The sequence below is a fragment of the Anas acuta genome, chromosome 1, assembly GCF_963932015.1.
Source record: "Anas acuta chromosome 1, bAnaAcu1.1, whole genome shotgun sequence".
Classification (NCBI taxonomy): Eukaryota; Metazoa; Chordata; class Aves; order Anseriformes; family Anatidae; genus Anas; species Anas acuta.
In genome coordinates, this window is record NC_088979.1 from 167,972,087 (window position 1) to 167,988,954 (window position 16,868).

At 41.2% G+C, this 16,868-nt stretch overlaps 1 protein-coding gene across 1 annotated transcript; it reads left to right on the forward strand.

Moving 5' to 3' along the window:
• Nucleotides 1-317: 317 nt before the first annotated feature.
• On the forward strand, nucleotides 318-7,969 carry IL26 (interleukin 26). The gene is made up of 5 exons (XM_068670361.1): nucleotides 318-627; nucleotides 1,043-1,099; nucleotides 2,521-2,652; nucleotides 7,152-7,217; nucleotides 7,303-7,969. The coding sequence occupies exons 1-5, from the start codon at nucleotides 457-459 to the stop codon at nucleotides 7,387-7,389; spliced, it is 513 nt and encodes a 170-aa protein (XP_068526462.1). The 5' UTR covers nucleotides 318-456; the 3' UTR covers nucleotides 7,390-7,969.
• The last annotated feature ends 8,899 nt before the right edge of the window (nucleotides 7,970-16,868 follow it).

Sequence of the window (16,868 nt, forward strand, 5' to 3'; positions counted from 1 at the left end):
GTCATTACCTTTTACAAAACTGCTACCATAAGGTTTTGTGGAAAAATAAAAAAAAATCACACACTAGGTGTACTTTGTTACAAAACCAAACTAACCAGCTCAACAATTTTTTTCTCACTTGACCACCACTTAAATGAAAGAAAACTTCTCACATGAGAGGGAAGTTCTTCTTTCTTGGAAACCTTGACCCTGCTGCCAGTAAATATGGAGATATCGTTTAGAAAACGTCACAGATGATTGTGGTCAAATTTGTTGAAAGTGGAGCAAGATGTATAAAAAAGCGCAGCAACAATACTGATCAGCCAGCACACGAGCAATAGGTTATCTACATGAGCATCTCAGTGCAGAAGCTGCTTTGAGGGTTAACAAAATTAGGTTAACCTCTATCGTCTAACCAGTCTTGCTGTATCACATACGCCGCTGTGACTGTAGAGGCACGAAGATTTGGGAGCGAAGATGAAAGTATATTCTATTTTCAGATCTGGGCATTTTTTAGTTTTACTTTGTCTTTTCACTGTGGAAGGCAAAAAGTCACCTACAGGAAAGCATACCTGCCGAAAAGGACTCCTCTCCCAAGTGACAGAGAACCTGTATATCAAGGCAACTAGTTTAAAATCATCTGTTCCTGTAAGTTGATCCCACTAGATGAAGTTTATTTATTTATGGATGCTTCTTTGGCAGCTTCGTTATTGACCACCTGGAAAATTTAATAAGCTGAATAATCTCTGTGGTCTTGAGAGACAGGGAAATGCTACTCCCTTCATAAAGATGGAAAAAAAGAAGATGCATAGAGAGGTGGAATGAGTTCGCCAAGGCCATGGAAGAAGTTTGTAGCTAGGCTGGGATTGGAGCATAGATTTGTTGAGTCCTCATTCTACATCTGAATAAGATGTAGAAGATTTTTATCATTATTGCTACTACAACACACAAAGAACCTTGGTATGAAACACTACTGCAGAGCGAAGCTTTGTACCAACTAGACAAAGCTCTCTTTTCCTTCCTCTGCTTAGATTAATTAATACTAGCACACTGTATTTTACAGAAGGATCTCATCAAGAACACAAGACTTCTAAAAAAGACAACAAAAGTGCTGTTTATGGTAAGATTTATACAACTGTTTTTCCATTTTCTTGCTTTGATTTTCCTTTGGTTTGTAGAGATAAGAATGTGGGATCAAAAGGAATGACAGCTGACACGTAAGTCAGCTGTGTTTAATTGGGAAGGACTTTGTATTTATGAGAGCCGTACATTTAATTAAATCCTTCACTTAGAGGAAGAATGTTATCTCTGCACCCCAAGAAAGTGATTTTCCTATGGGACATGAAGGGGATGTGAGTGTGATATGGGGAGAAAGAAGAGGATGTGGAAAGCCTGGCTGTAGACACTTGTCTCTTGGTGGTTGCAGCGGTACTTTCCTTGGAGAGTTGGGGTGGGGGTGTTTGCCGCATTGGGGAGGCGTGTGTTTGTGGTAGCTCTTGCTCCTCCTGTGGATGCTTTACTGTGTGTGGTCCTTCTCAGCAATGCTTTTCAGGCAGTAGCTTATTTACATGAGGGCCAGAGCCAAAGCCAACATCCCATGAACTGAGAAACCTTATGTTGAGGGTGTGCAGAAGTGCAGATGGCCCAGGGATGCTACAGAGCACCCAGGACACCCAAGCACCCAAGAGCTGCTTTGGGTTTTGAACTCAGCAGATGTTCTAGAAGAGGGAGATCAGAGTACCCCTGTAAGCTTTGGCATGTAAAATACTGATTTGGGGGGTCTATTTCTAGGTATGTGAGCTCACATACCTTTATGCAGAGATCTAGTCAGCAGGGCCAATTGAGTCAGTTTATCCTTGAGCAGAGAGCTATTGGCCTTTGAACTCCCCTGGATCTCACTGATCACCTTGGGAGTGAATGCTCCTCACTTGCCCATGGGATGTACGTGTGGACACCTGCATTTTGGTGGCTTAATTTGTATCTGCCTTCCCCTCCTGGTGGTAATTTTGCACCCTATACTTGGTTCAGTTGCCTAAAATTGGGCATATAGCCATTTGAAATACTGTTGGGTATCCAAGAGATCCTACGGTTCAGTAAGGTACATGTATTACATAGCGTGTACAAGATGACTGTTCTCTTCTGGAGCAACAGCTGGGGATAGTTGGGATTCCTTACAGCACTTTGAATGGCATGGGACACTGGTGTGGAGGAATCAGACAATGACACCTACAATTTGGCCAAGATAATCTGGCTTAACTCCCATATTCAAATTCCATTTATTCCTTGTGAATTAGTTGTATTTGTTGCTGTCAGTTCTTTTCATGGCTAGTCTTAATAAGGCCCTTCTGTGCCAGTGCAACATCTTCTTGCCTTACCTTCAGAAAACACAGGGGTATGTTGAGCTGAACATTAAAGTTCATGAAAATATTTCTATTGATTGTATGCTTTCTAACTACATGTATTTTTACAAGGCAAAAATTTTAGGTCATATGTGACTTGTAAGGTTTTCATTTGGTAGCTGCTTACCTGCTTTGTTTTCAGACAAATTGCAGTGTTCGAGACCAGGTCCTCTCATTCTACGTGAAAAATGTTTTCAGTCATCTTGAAGTGGAAAGTGAAAAGTTGTACCTTATTAGCGCCTTCCAGGTCCTGCAAGAGAACATGAATGCATGTGTGAGTATATTTGTGAGAGCTAAACTACCTCTGTCCATCTGAGAGGCTAAGAAAGGGCTAGATCACACCTTTTTAGCAAGCAGAGGAGGTGATTTTTAGTCATGGTGTGCCCTACATCGCAGAAGACCCAGCTTCCCGAGGGCTTCCCCCTGAGCCTGGGGAGGTTTCACACCACTCATTTCCTCTCAGAGTGAATGTAGAGGGCAGGCGAGGTGGTGGAGGTGCCATGGAGACAGCCCACTTCCCCACTGGTGCTTCTGATGATGTTGCCTCATACTGCCCTTCAGCACCAAAGCTGCAAAGATGCAGAGTAAACAGAGAGATGTGGCTCTTTGTTTCCACAGCATTAACTCTGGTCATACTTTCCTTCTTCAGCAGCATACCCAGTGGACTCAGGAACTTTTACTCACATGTCATCTCTGCTCCACCATACTCTGGAAAGAGCTGGTGGTGTCTCCTGAGCAAGCAGTGACATGCAGTGATATAGGCTTGGGGAAGAGTGGCTGGAAAGTTGCCTGGCAGAAAAGGCCCTGGGGGTGCTGCTCATCAACCAGCTGTGTGCCCAGGTGGCCAAGAGGGCCAGCAGCAACCTGGCCTACACCAGAAACAGTTAGGCCAGCATCTCTAGGGTAGAGATTATCCCTCTGTTCTTGGCACTGGTGAGAGCACACCTTGAGTACTGTGTCCAGTTTTGGGCCCCTCACTGCAGGGATACTGAGTAGTAGCTTGAGTGTGTCCAGAGAAGAGCAACAAAGCAGGTGAAGAGATCAGAAAACAAGACATATGAGGAGTGGCTGAGGGAACTGTGCTGTGTAGTCTGGAGAAAGGGAGGCTGAGAGGAGATCTCATCTCTCTCTGCAGCTATCTGAAAGGAGGTTGCAGCAAGGAGGGTGTCAGTCTCTTTTCTCAGGTAACAAGTGATAGGATGCAAGGCAATGTCCTCAAGTTTTGCCACAGGAGGTTTAAATTGGATATCATGAAAAATTTCTTCATGGAAAGGCTGGTTAGGCATTGGAACAGGCTGTCCAGGAAGGTGGTGGAGTTGCCATTCTTGGAAGTATCAGAGACATATGGGTGCAGTGCTTAGGGACATGGTTTAGTGGTGGATGTGTAGCATTAGGTGGATGGTTGGACTTGATGATCTCAAGGGTCTTTTCCAACCTAAATGGTTCCTATGATTTTGTGATTCTATGATCCTATGATGTTGAATAAACCACAAGGGAGCAGTTTCTGTATGTCAGTTATACCTGTAAGTCAAAGCAGTTGCCCACTGGCAACATGTCCCTCCAGTGGATCCAGGTGTTCCAGGGAAGAGGTGCTTCTACCAACAACGTCCTCATCTCACCTGTAAATGACACCAGGACGGCAGTTAAAACACTCTTTTGCTGAAAATATACACATAGATTACTGGGTGGTGCTAACATGACAGTGTCACTTGTGGGTCATTTCTCTTCCCAGACTTGTCATTTACATGTGAGCTTGCTGAACACCCTGTGAGGTCTTACTACCTGGCTCTTCTTTTTAAAGAGTAGATGAATAAAGACAGGGTGTGCCTTAAAGCTTTTTGACCTGTGGATATTTTTTTTTTCTCCACAAAACCTGTAGTCCTCACAAACCGCAGTGTCACAAAATCTCAAGTGTGACTTGGGGTTTATAACCATGAATGGCCAGGTAAATGTCTATGGTAATTTTAAAAAGTGAAGGCAGGGTGAGAAGTCAATGAAATGTTATTGAGTTATACATTTGTCTGTTCTTAACTGTGTGGTGGCATATAAGAAAGGAACATTGGCTCTACATGCACATAAATATTTGCTATTCAACAATAAGCATCTTCAGACATCTCCTTGCGCTGCTGAATTACAAAACACAACAAAAATATTTGTAAAATGTAAAAATGGGAGAAAACTCCACCAGTTCTCAGGTTACATATTTGCAATTTACAGCCATTATTCACAGCATTCCACACCCTGTTGTAATTATCTGTGTCTGTCAAAATTCCAGGTATTGTATGCTACAATATCATTGAAAGAGATTCCGTTCTTGTCTGGAAAAGCAATTACACCCCATACAAGTGCCTGTACACACAGAAGGGTTCAGACTATCAGCTGTGACTCAACTCAGAGCAGAACATTACTTATTCTGATATACCATCAGTGACTGGAGCTAATATCACAGAATCATAGAATCACGTATAGTAATACATTTATATAATACAGTAATATATATACACATAATATATACAGTAATATATATAGCAATACATTTGATTCTAGTGCTGTATGGAGACAAAATGCAGTGCTTTTCTCAAAGCTCCTGTATTCTTTTTCATAATTAGCACCCGTGTTTTATCCAACACAAATCTAAATGATTTAAGTTTCCAGATCTTAAAAAATACTGGTAAGAAAGAAAAGACTTCCTGTTACAGTAGAAAAACAATATCTCTTTCTGAAATGATGACTTGCCATGATTTTCTGGGAGACATCTAATTTCTGAAAACTGTAACAATTTAAAAAGATTTTTTATTAATTCAAGGCCAACAAAAGAAATCAAATGAAAGCATACTAGAAACTGTAATCAGAATGAAAGTGATGAATCTTCTGCTAAAACACAGTTTGGGATTTATCCACTATATTTTTTCCCAATAAATAAGCAATCTCATTCATCCATTTACATAAGATCTTTAATTTTTATTACCTAGTTGTATTATAAGATGTTTATCAGAAGGGATTTCCACCATGACAACATACTTCCATAAGGAATTCATCCTCTTTCAGGGGTCAAGTTCTTTATACAGTTGAGGGAAACAGTGACATCTTTATATATATACCCACCCTATATTCTTTCATGAACTCTAGCTCTAATTCAGGCAGTTATAGAGCCAAGTTACATAATCATACTATTTAAAAATCTTAACATTTGATTCCAGACCAATACTGAAGATTTTCTACTACCTTATCATCATGATTTTAATGTTGCTAGTTCTTGGTGTTGTTTTTTGTTTTTTTTTTTTTTTTTTTTTTTTTTTTGATTGATTGCTTTCCAAACAAAGAAACATTAACATTTTCCAATAACTTAAGAGCCTGTGTCCTGTTCTTTTAAAACTACATAGGTACCAACATCTCTAAATCCCCTTTCTGCAGTGAAATCGAGGTGTTTCATTTAGAACATGATTGCATGGTAAAAGGAATACACATTTCTTCTTGGAAACTGGGAACATCCATCTGCAGCACTATGGCTCTCAACAAAAAGCGCATTTACTTGCTTATGTGCCCTATTGGGATGACAACACTGTTGAGAACAGCATCAAGCTGTTTATGAGCTGCTTATGATGTTCCTATATAAATAGGAGGTTGTGGAATTTTTATTTTTTTATTTTCCCTTGCAATTGAATGGAGTGCAGGAAGGCAATATATTCACTGCAGGATTTTTAATCATTACAGGCAGTGCTTTTAGGTCTTTAGCAGAGATTGCATATTGCAGCATAGCTTGAAATAAGCAAACTTGCTTGCTTGCTTATTTGTTCATTTGCTTTGTATGCAAGAAGAGAAGAGTTTGTAATGCATACTAACACTTGGGGCAGTTTTGTCACTGAATCAGTGTTCAGTTCTGCTACCAGTTTACTTCTATGGAAATCTGCATCATGCAGATGTACCTTAAAAAAAGCCCCAGATCATGAAGGTCTGAACTAGTTAGAAGATTATTTAAGGTTTATAAATTTGAGTTGCATTTATATACATTTTCATGTAAATAAAACATGTAAAAAAGGTAACTTGAAAAGAAAATACTTGTGTTCCTTTTTAAAAAGTCTGTGTGATGTAGAAAGATTGAGCTCAAGACTTTTGCCTTTTTTCTTTTCCAAAACATTGTCTTTCTTCATAAATTGGAAAATACCAGATTTTTCTACTTTTTCCCTAAAAGCAGGATTCTTTTCCTTGTAAAACACAGGGAGCTGGGGAGTCAGGAAGCCATGTTGAAGGTGCTGCTCAGAAAGTTTAGCTAGACTTCTCTAAAAAAACACAACTGAAAGAGTTATGATGAGAGAGCACTTACCTGTGAGAATGCAGAGGGAGCAGACAGTGGTGGCACAGCAGGTGCAGCCCCCCAGGGTGGTGGATGCCAGGCCTGGGGACCCCCTGCTGGCAGTGCCTCCAGGCTGGAAATTCAAGTTAAAGGACCTGAACCTTAGAGATAGGCCACACTGTACAAAGGTTGTAACTGCCACTGATATAAAGAGCCCTGAGATGAATAGAAAGTGTGTAATATGAAGATGTGGTGATACTCACGTTATAGTTTTTGTGGTGTGGACTCAATTTCCAGGAGGCACACAAGTAAAATGATACACGTGTAGTAGCAGGAGATGCTGAGATAATGCTGATTTCACACATTTTACAAGTAGTCCGATGGTGCCACACTGTGGGTTTGACTCTTCCTCACCACTGTGTCTTTCCATCAGCATCTTTGGTGCAACAAGCTCTTTTGGTTTCTTCTCATCCCTTCAGCTTCCATGTGCTCCATCCACAAGGTTAAATCCAGCAGTCAAAAATATAAAGACAACATTTCTTAAGGTAAGACCAGAAAGTATTGGTTCTCACCCGCGCTGCTTAAGTGTTGAGGGTGGCTTCTTTTCTAATGTCTTTATCTTCTTGACAGCTTGGAGAGAAGGGAATCTACAAGGCCATCAGTGAGCTGGATATTCTCCTTCCCTGGATTCAGGCCTACATACAAACCATCTTATGAGGAACGAGGAGGTGACTGACAACATGCCACCTCTGTGCTAAGAACGGATCCTTACCCAAAAGGCCTGAAAATCAACTGAGAGCTGGATGTACAACTGGCCTAGCAGCAATTCTGTCACACTGGAAGAGAGTCTCTGTAACGCAGAGGCATAAAGATGGATTTTCAAGAGCTTTCAAGGTTGACCTGGCATAGCAGCTACACCTGCTCTCAATGCAAGATCAACCTCTGGAGCGTTTACAGCATGATGCACTTTGTGTCCTACCTGCTTGCTAGCTGCAGACAGCCCCCGGGCACATTGCACAAGCCTAACTTGAAGTCTGCTCCCACATGGATCAGACACGATGTCCTGTGTGCACTGGGCATGATCCAGGCTGGCCTTGTGCCACCCCTGTGTAATTACGAGTCAAAGCAACATGAAGCACTTCTGAAAATCCTTCCCCTAAGCTACACCTCTTTGTTTGTTTGTTTGTTTGTTTGCTATAGATATGTCACTATACAGAAGCCATTCCACATATCAATAAGAAAATGAAGTTTATGCTGATTATTGTTATTATTAATTTAAGTTAATAATTGATACCTAATAAACATACTCCAATTAATGACAAAACTTTGGTCTATGATTCGTGCATAACCTTCAGATGTCACATGTTCTACCTGAGATTAAACAATGCAGAAAACACAATAAATGGATCATCGTTGATTAGGATTGCAAGATGCTGTGAGTGGGATTTATATGAAGTTGTTACTCAGTGTTGGTAATTGTTTCCAAAAGATCTTTCATATGGTACAGTGTGAAAATAGAGTTCTGGTTTTCCAAAGTTTGCAAACACTTACCAGAAGAAACTATTTAGGTAATGAAAGTATTCATACTTTATGTGTTTGAACTTCCATGAGGGTGAAGTTCTGCAAGATTTCAGATCTCACAGTGATCGTTATCTCAGAGCATTGAACATGTCAGTGCACTGATACAGAAGAACATAAGGCAGTCCTTCCTCTGTGCTGTGGCCTTCTGCAGCCCAGGGATAGTGGTGGTTGGTCTCTGCCAGTAACTTTTTCGCCTCAGGATCTGACTACATGTACTCCCTGAACAGGCTCAGGTCAATGCACCTTCATTTTTATTCAGGGACCACTCAGAAGGTCTCTGGGGATCCTGCAGAGATGATAGCAGGAGCAGTAGTAGGCAGGATGGCTACCTGTTCTCCTGAAGTTGTGGAAGGGCCAGAGGGCTTCTATCCTCATCCAGGTGAGTTGTTTGCAGATGGTGAGAGCTGAGGAGAGAGAAGAGATCACTTCTTTAAGTTTGTGAATCACTGCCCAGCATCAAGGAGGTGAGAAAGCACGAGTGAATCCAGCTAGTGACCTGCACCTGAGGGGATCAGAGCGATATGTTAGCCCATGTTCCAGCAACTCCTTACAACCCCACCTCCCCTCTCCCTTCTCACAATGCATATCAGTCTTGGCCTTTTGTATGGCTCAGAGATCTGCAGCATGGCTGGCTTCCTCTTCCAGCTCCTTCCACAACTTTGCAACACACTGCATCAGCACTGACCACTTGTGGCAAAAGCCAAAGAAAATATTAAACTACAATGTTCAAGTTTCTCATTAATACCCTATATTTCATTAAAACAAACAAACAAACAAAAAATCATCATCATCATTAACAACAACAAAAACAACAACAAAAAACAACAACAGGACACCATTATTATGGGAACACGCCAAAGCATGTTTTGGGTAAACCTGTGTGGTGTCAAGGGTTGGACTTGATGATCCTTAAGGGTCCCTTCCAACTCAGGATATTCTATGATTCTATGATTCTATAAGCATTTAGCAAATCCCAGCAGGAGCAGCTTCTGATGACAACACAGTATTTTAAATGTTGTTTTTTATAACACATGATCTCAGACAGGTACAAGTGCTGATATTCAATGAGAACGCAATGCAATTGCTTTGTGCTTAAGTTTCATGCAATGAAGACATGATGAGCCTTTCAGCACAAGCAATGAACTGTCATAACATTGGTTTTCTAGCTTTACATTCTAGCAATTAACATCAAGCAAATGTATTCATTACATATTGAAATATAGGACATTTTGCTGTTATACTGGATGCTCTTGGGAACACCACTGACTGACTGAAGTTCTGGGGCAGCAATAAAAGCAAACACTTTGTGTGCTTTGTGTATTCCAGAGTTCACCTGTCAGTGACATGACACTGGCACACACATCTCTTGCAGGGGCCTCTTGATGCCCCTTTGTTGACTGCAGCCATCACATATTATCCATCCTCGTCCAGAGAAGCTGACTTGTTAACACTCAAGGGTTAACACTTTAGGATAAACACTGAAGATGCTTTGGTCTAACGGTGATGTAAAGAAATGTTCGTACATGGTATTTTCTGTTTGCTGACATTTTCTTTGTTTACTATAATCTTACCTGATTACATGTAACCCACAGGTTCTGTAAAAAGAAGGGATGACTTGAAGAATTCTGAAAGGAGGAGAAAATCCAACAGTCTCCACTACGGATGATTCTCAGGTAAATTCAATTTCTTGTTACTCTTCCAAAGACAGAAAATCAGTTATACAGATGAACTAATATGATACATGAAGAAAACAAAGGCACCTCTCACATAACTAGTCAGGTGGTTACTGACAACTCCTCCATGTTGAGCAACTCTTTTTTGACCTGTATCATTTTCACACCATCTCTAATCTCCAGCTTCCTCAGCAACTGAAGTTAAAGGGCACACAGAAGGGAAAGAGAAGAGTGAGAATATTTTGTAAGACAAATTCGGTTGCAAACTCCTATAAAATCTAATGAAGCAGTAAAAAAATTGCTAAAATAATTCTCAAACAAACAAACAAACAAGGAAACACACCAAAAAGCAACCAATCAATGAAGAATATATTATTTGCTAAAATTGTTCCTAACAGCCTGGCACTATAAATTTAAACCTGTTCCTCATGATGGATAACAGATATGCCTGACAAAAACTTTTCTTGTGAACATAACTTTCATACTCTGGGAGACAGCAAACCTAATACTCCATCCTACACTATGATTTTAAATTTGACAGGTACTTGTCAATCCAGAACACATACAAAATTACATAAAAAGAGCAGGTGAAACCAGGAAAGCTTCCTTCTGCCCCTCCCATCCCTTGGGAAGGGTCAGAGACTGCTTCCTCTAGCTGCTCCAGAGGAATACCAGCTCCACCTGAACACTTTGTGTATTTAACCAGGAGACTGAGATTTAATCCTAGTATTATGATATGTCCTGTTATATCATATTCCATTAGTTATTATTTTATTACTAGAGGGAGTTGCAGAATACAGCATGTCAGGTTTTGTTGCAGTACCTTAGCAGGATGCTATATTTTATTTCAGCTTATTATAGTATACATATAAAACAAACAAACTCTGAAGAAAAGCATTTTTGGCTCTAAGGAATCACTTTCAAATTATTTATATCTTAATGATTTTTTTTTGTGTCATTTTGTCATGCTGTCCTTATATATATATATATATAGTAAGTTAAGAGGTTCAGACACTGAAATGCAGTCCTAACTCTCCCTTTTGGATTTCATGAAGCTGGTTGTTGTGTCATATTCAGGGAAAAGGAGCAGAAAAAGCTGTCACAGCCCTTTAATTAACAGGAAGCTGCAGAGACAGAGCAGGGCAGATCTCAGGACCCCACTATCCAGAGGGGCAGGATCCACACACAGCTGAAGCAGGAGCCTGGATGTTCTCCCATGGTGTGGATGAGTTGGGCAGCGGGGGGACCTGAGGGAAGGGAAGCAGCTGGAAATGCTACAGGACCTGGTGACAGCCCAGAGCAGGTTTGTTGGATGCTTGCCTGGCACAGTACATGGTGGAAAGCCTCACCTGCCATGGGATGGCCACTGTAGAAGAGCCAGCTCCAGGGCAGGAACAGGCCTGGTGTATGGAATAGAAAACTGATCATGAGCATGGTCTCCATCAGATGTCCCAGGGGCTCCCAGGGATGCAGGAGCAGGAGTAGCTGCTGCTTCTCTGTCATTGAAGACAGCAACGGATGCCTGCAATCGGAAAAGCCTCCACATTTAATTCAGAGAATCCATGAGCAACATTTTTGAGTGACTTCTGTGATTTTTTTCTTGTGGAAATTTTGCTAAGCTACCACATGCAGTCTTGCTTTTTCTCCCCTCATGGATGTTCAGAGTTGAAAATTAAAAACTGCAGAAGATGTCTGCAATGACTGCATTTGGATTATTTGTGTTTTACTGTGACAAGAGGTGAAGATGGACATGAGCTTTGTGCTGAAAAGGAGTTCCTAGAACAAAAAAGCAGCAGCTCTTCAAAATTAGTGAAGTGGCTTAAAACAGCTTCTCAAAATAAGCTTTGCTGCTTTGTTTTTAGAAGGGATGTAGCCATACAGAGGTGGCACAGAAAGAAACAGACACAGTTTGAAAAGGGCCTAAACAGATCAGATGATAGCTAATTTTTACAGATTCCAGCTTAATTTAAGCAATTTGTCTAATTATATGTCAACCCTCAAGCAGCACCTTCTTCTTCAGTGATTTGGACACTGCCTCACAGTGGTGGGGTGAGGAAAGGCAAACCCAGCCTCAACGCTGTGCTCTCGCAGGTTAGCTCTGACTACGGGCAGGAGACCTCCAAAACAAGAGGATTTTGGCATCAAGACTGAACCCTGTTGCCTCCATCCATCTGATGAGAAAATCAGGTTATCTCATGGCATAAAGGGGTTCTCACCCTCATTTTCCCTACGGTTTAGGACACTGCAGAATCTTGGTTGCCTTGTCTATAAAATTAGAGCACCTCTGGGTGTTGTGCATGTCTTCATACACTAAGGCAAATCACATTTCCAAAGCAATTAATTACTCATGAATGAAAGGTAAATTATGGGGCCTGCAAAATAAAGGCTTTTGTTTAATAGAGAATTGTTCCAGCAAATGACAGATAACATATGCAAGCCACTTAACAACAGATTTTGTGTATGGTATCTACACAAAAACATAGCAAAATAATCAGTATTGTATATATTTAACCATCAATTTGAAGTAATAAACCTGGACAAAAATGCCTATTGCCTTTGAACCTTGAAAAAGTAAAGAAAACCTTTTTCATTCTTCAAATGAAACTCTAGGTGTCACTCTTAGAAAACAAGATTCATGTTGGTCCCAGTTTACTTTTGACTCTTCAGTTAACGGAGAAAGTGTTAGATCACGTTTCATAAGTAGTTTCCTTGCATGTAAAACTGAGATAGATAAACAGTTGGATTCAAAGATTTTTTTTTTTTTTTTTAATTAATTTGCAACAATTTTAGAATTAAAAGTGCAGGGGAAGAAAGATGGGCATCTAAGCAAAAACTAGGTTTATAAATCAGGTATTAATTTAGTCCCTGAATTTGTTACAGTCTTCTTATGTGACTTGAGGCAAGTCACTTCAGGCACCATTCTCATGTGGCAAATGGAAAAAATGTCTATCAATTATTTGCATAAATTAGTTTTTCTTTGCTTTGTGCATGGGAATCTGCGGAAGCAAATTAACGTATGTAGTGTTATTTGGCAACACGGTTTAGCACAGCTTGTCTTATCACAGTGTTTTGGTCTTTTTGGAGTACTGACTGTTATTACAGGGAAAAAGGGTATTTTGTGACTGTTACTGTAAAAGTAAGAATGAAAAATGTGTGGCTGTGCAATAAAATTGTCACTACCTTGTAACTTTGTGAAAAACACTGATCTAGTGGAAAGTGGCAGCTGTACGTATAGTTTTGGCGTTATGTAAATAATACAGCAACAGTCAGCAAAGACAACAATTTCCATCAAAGGTAAGACAAAGTACAAAATTTATCTATTTTCTCAGGCTTTTTTCTCTGAAGTGCAAAATCATCAGACCAGAGATCATCTCTTAATTAGAAATTGCTTAATAAGCAATTTCTGCTATAGCTGGTACTATATACTGCAAATTCCTGATTTCAGCTGGAGCCCTGAGGTGGCATTATAAAGTAGTCCTTTGCAAACACTGTGATGGTTTCCTTCAGACAGCCTTAGAAAGAAGGTAATTTTTCTTGAAACACAGGAATAAGAACAGGATTTGGATGATTGTGTAACTTGTGTTGGATTTGGTCACTGTTTTTCCACGCCCACAACATGCAATAATATCCATGGTAGCCTCCTCACTGCGAAGATGCGTGGCAAGATGTGAAATGTATGGAGTTGTGGGTCTAATGCTTGGCAAGATGCTTCCCAAAACAGCCTCCTGCAGCCACTGTGCCCAGGTACTGCTTGTGTCATCTGCCCCGTCAGCACCTATGTGGCCACGATCAGAAAGGATGTCTGTGCAGGCAGCGCTGTTACTGGAAGGGAAAGATTACGCCACTGCTTGCCCAACACGATGTGGTCACTTCGCAGTTTTTCCCCATGTCTACTCAACCTTTTATTTGTTGTAAATAATGACTGCCACTGCGATATTCTCTTTTGGTAATTGGCAGGAAATATTGAGCTTTCCATGAACACATCCAGAGAATAGTCTCACTTTAATTCAGATTTCACTTTAAAATCAGTATTTAGTTCAGTATCCCTATTCTATTGGCTGCAGTAGAAGAGGGATTAGGAATTATAAAGGCAGGCAATAGGTGTACAAGGAGCATTGCTAGATGGAAAAGGAAGGTAACGGAAATATAATACTGTTGAGTGAAGCTGCAGATGATCATGGAATAAAGATGTTGGTAACGGGTCAGGAGTAGGTTTGAATGCTAAGCTGCAAAATATTTCAGATAATGCTTTTTTCAATTGCATGGGTAGGGGTGTAGCTCTGAAAGGCATCAGTTATCATAAAGCCACAGGACCACAGGGTAATTAATTCAGGCTGTCAGGGGCCTCCAGAGGCCTGGTCCAACCTCCTGCTCACAGCAGCGTCAGCCAGGGGTTTGGATCAGGCTGTCTGGGACTTTATTTAGTTGGGTCTCAAAAACCTCTGTTAGGAGCTATAGAAGGCTGGCTTTTAAGGACTATTGTCTCATTTCTAGACAAGATAAAGTGTTACAGAGATGGATGCAGCCAGACTGTGAGCAGCCTATGTCTATGCAGCCTCAGTGATGCTCTTCTGTCATAAAAACATGCATGTCATACCTGGAAACCCCCTACTTGGCCCTGTCAAACCCTCCTCTGTGTACAGCTGCAACTACATCAAATACAGTCCCATGGTCACCGTTGGCCATCTGTGTCTTGAGAAAGTTAGCTGAAGGACAAGGGGCTTTATTTCCACAGTGGAAAGAAAAAGTACATGCAAGTGCCTTGCCATAAAATATCTGTGCTGGGGGAAAGAATAGCTGCAGGAGATCATCAAGTCCTGTCAGAGCAAAGGGTTAAATAAGTTTTGAAATATAATTAAGAGAGATAAGAAGTCATAGATGTTTCTCTCTTAGTAAATTATCTTTGAAGAAGACTGCAGTCCCCTTGCTGAAGCTTTTGCTTTTCATGCAAAATGAGCAGAGCAGTGCAGGCACAGGACCCAACCTTGAAGACTCCGCAGGCCAAGATGGCCATTCTTTTAGGGCAGGTTAGACACCATGCAAAGGACCTTGACCTCCCCTCTGAGCAGGCTGGTGTCCACACCAGAGACCTACAGCCTGTTCCTGCCTTCTGTTTTTTTCTCTCCCTGCTATGTCTCACCCTCTCACCACAGCTTTTGGTGATTTTTTAGGAGATACCTCCCTTCCTGGGCTGAGAAACTTGCTTCCAGGCTCAGCAGTGTCTGTTAAGTTTTCTTAAGATCCAGCAACTTGGCATGGCAGTGAAAGAGCACATTGTGATAAAATACTTAAATAATAACAGCTATCTGATTACTATTACCTGATTTTTGAATATTCAAAGATAAAAAAACTATGAAAATCTAAATTTCACATGACATAGTAAGAGAAGATATATAGAAGGAGAGGGCACCAGATGAAGCTGGCTTGGGAGTGCAGAAGAGCGACACCAGGAGAGTACAGGAGCTCAAGGTGTCCAGTTCTCAGCTTTAGCCTCAGTCTGTTGCTGTACTTTGCAGACAGAATAATCAGTTTAAAGATAGCAGGGAGTGGGGCTTCCAGCAACTGAAGTTGCAGAGAAAATAATGAAATACTATTAGAGAGTATGCATGGGGTTGTACATGGGTATTAATTTCATTACTGCTACAAAAACAGTGTCCAGAATAAACTATAATCCTGACAGTGTTAGGGACAGGTCCTGCAGTTTTCAAATAGTGAGAGGGCAATGTAATCTTTTCTTATGAAGGGCATAAAATTAATTTCCATTAAATTAACCTGAGGGAATCTCCCTTGAAGGAAGATCAGTGCCATTTCCACAGTCTATTTTGACTCTGGACATGCCTGTATTCACTTTGTGCTCTTTTACTTAACTCAGAAATACGCTCATCAATGGCACTTCATTCTCTCCGAACCACACACAAAAGTTGCTGATAGCTTTGGAGGCAGATCACGTAGTTGGACTGCTTCTTTCAAGCCTGGGATCCAGCACGTGTTCCCTGCTTCAGCCTTGGAGCCGACACTGAGTGGACTCCTGAGCTGGCCATGGGGGCAGGAGGTTTGCCACGTCTCCTGATCAGCCAGAGCCTGAGCTGGCCAACCTGAACACTACTGACAACTCATCTGGAGATGACGCAGCCGACTGCTGAGCACCGGTGGGCCAGTGGCGTCTGGGTACAAAATTTTCGTTTCCCTTTAAGGGGTATGCAAATTTGGCTTTGCTTTTCCACCAGCCTTTAGTCAATTATCACATTTTTATTCTCTCTAAGGTCTCGGAGACCTTTAAACGCATGACATAATACCACAGTTCTGTCCTGTTTGTGCGAATCACTTTTTACCATTAACTGATTGATGCTTTTCCTTCCACTTTCCCCCTCCCTCCGCTGCTCGTTGAACTCATTTTGGTACTTTTATAGTGCAACCATGCTTTCAACTGAGCTGATGAGAAGTAGGTTACGTTAGTTTGTTTCTGCTGAAGATTTGGTTAGTTGTTTGGTTAGTTAGAAGGGCTGCAGGGGGCTGATCATCGTAGCTGGAGCCCAATAATCGGCAGAAACAAGCGAACAAAAACAGCTCTGCACCTTGGCTTCTTCAGGGACGTAACTTCCTTCTCATCAGCTCGGTTCAAAGCATGGTTGCACTATAAAAGCACCAAAATGAGTTCAACGAGCAGCGGAGAGGGAAAGTGGAAGGAAAAGCATCAATCGCTTAATTGGCATGGGTGCCCATCATTAATTAAACATCATCAATTCCTTCCTGCTTTCTCCCTCCCCACAAGAAAGAAGAGATGATACATGCTAGCCCTGAATGTTGTCCCTAACCACGAGCGAAGAACCCACTGACGTCTCCTAGACAATCTTGGTCATGTCAGTGTGTTTTCTCTGTTCCTGTACCACGATCAGGGAATAACCGGTAGCACTTTCCAAGTGATGAAGAGAGCTCAACGAG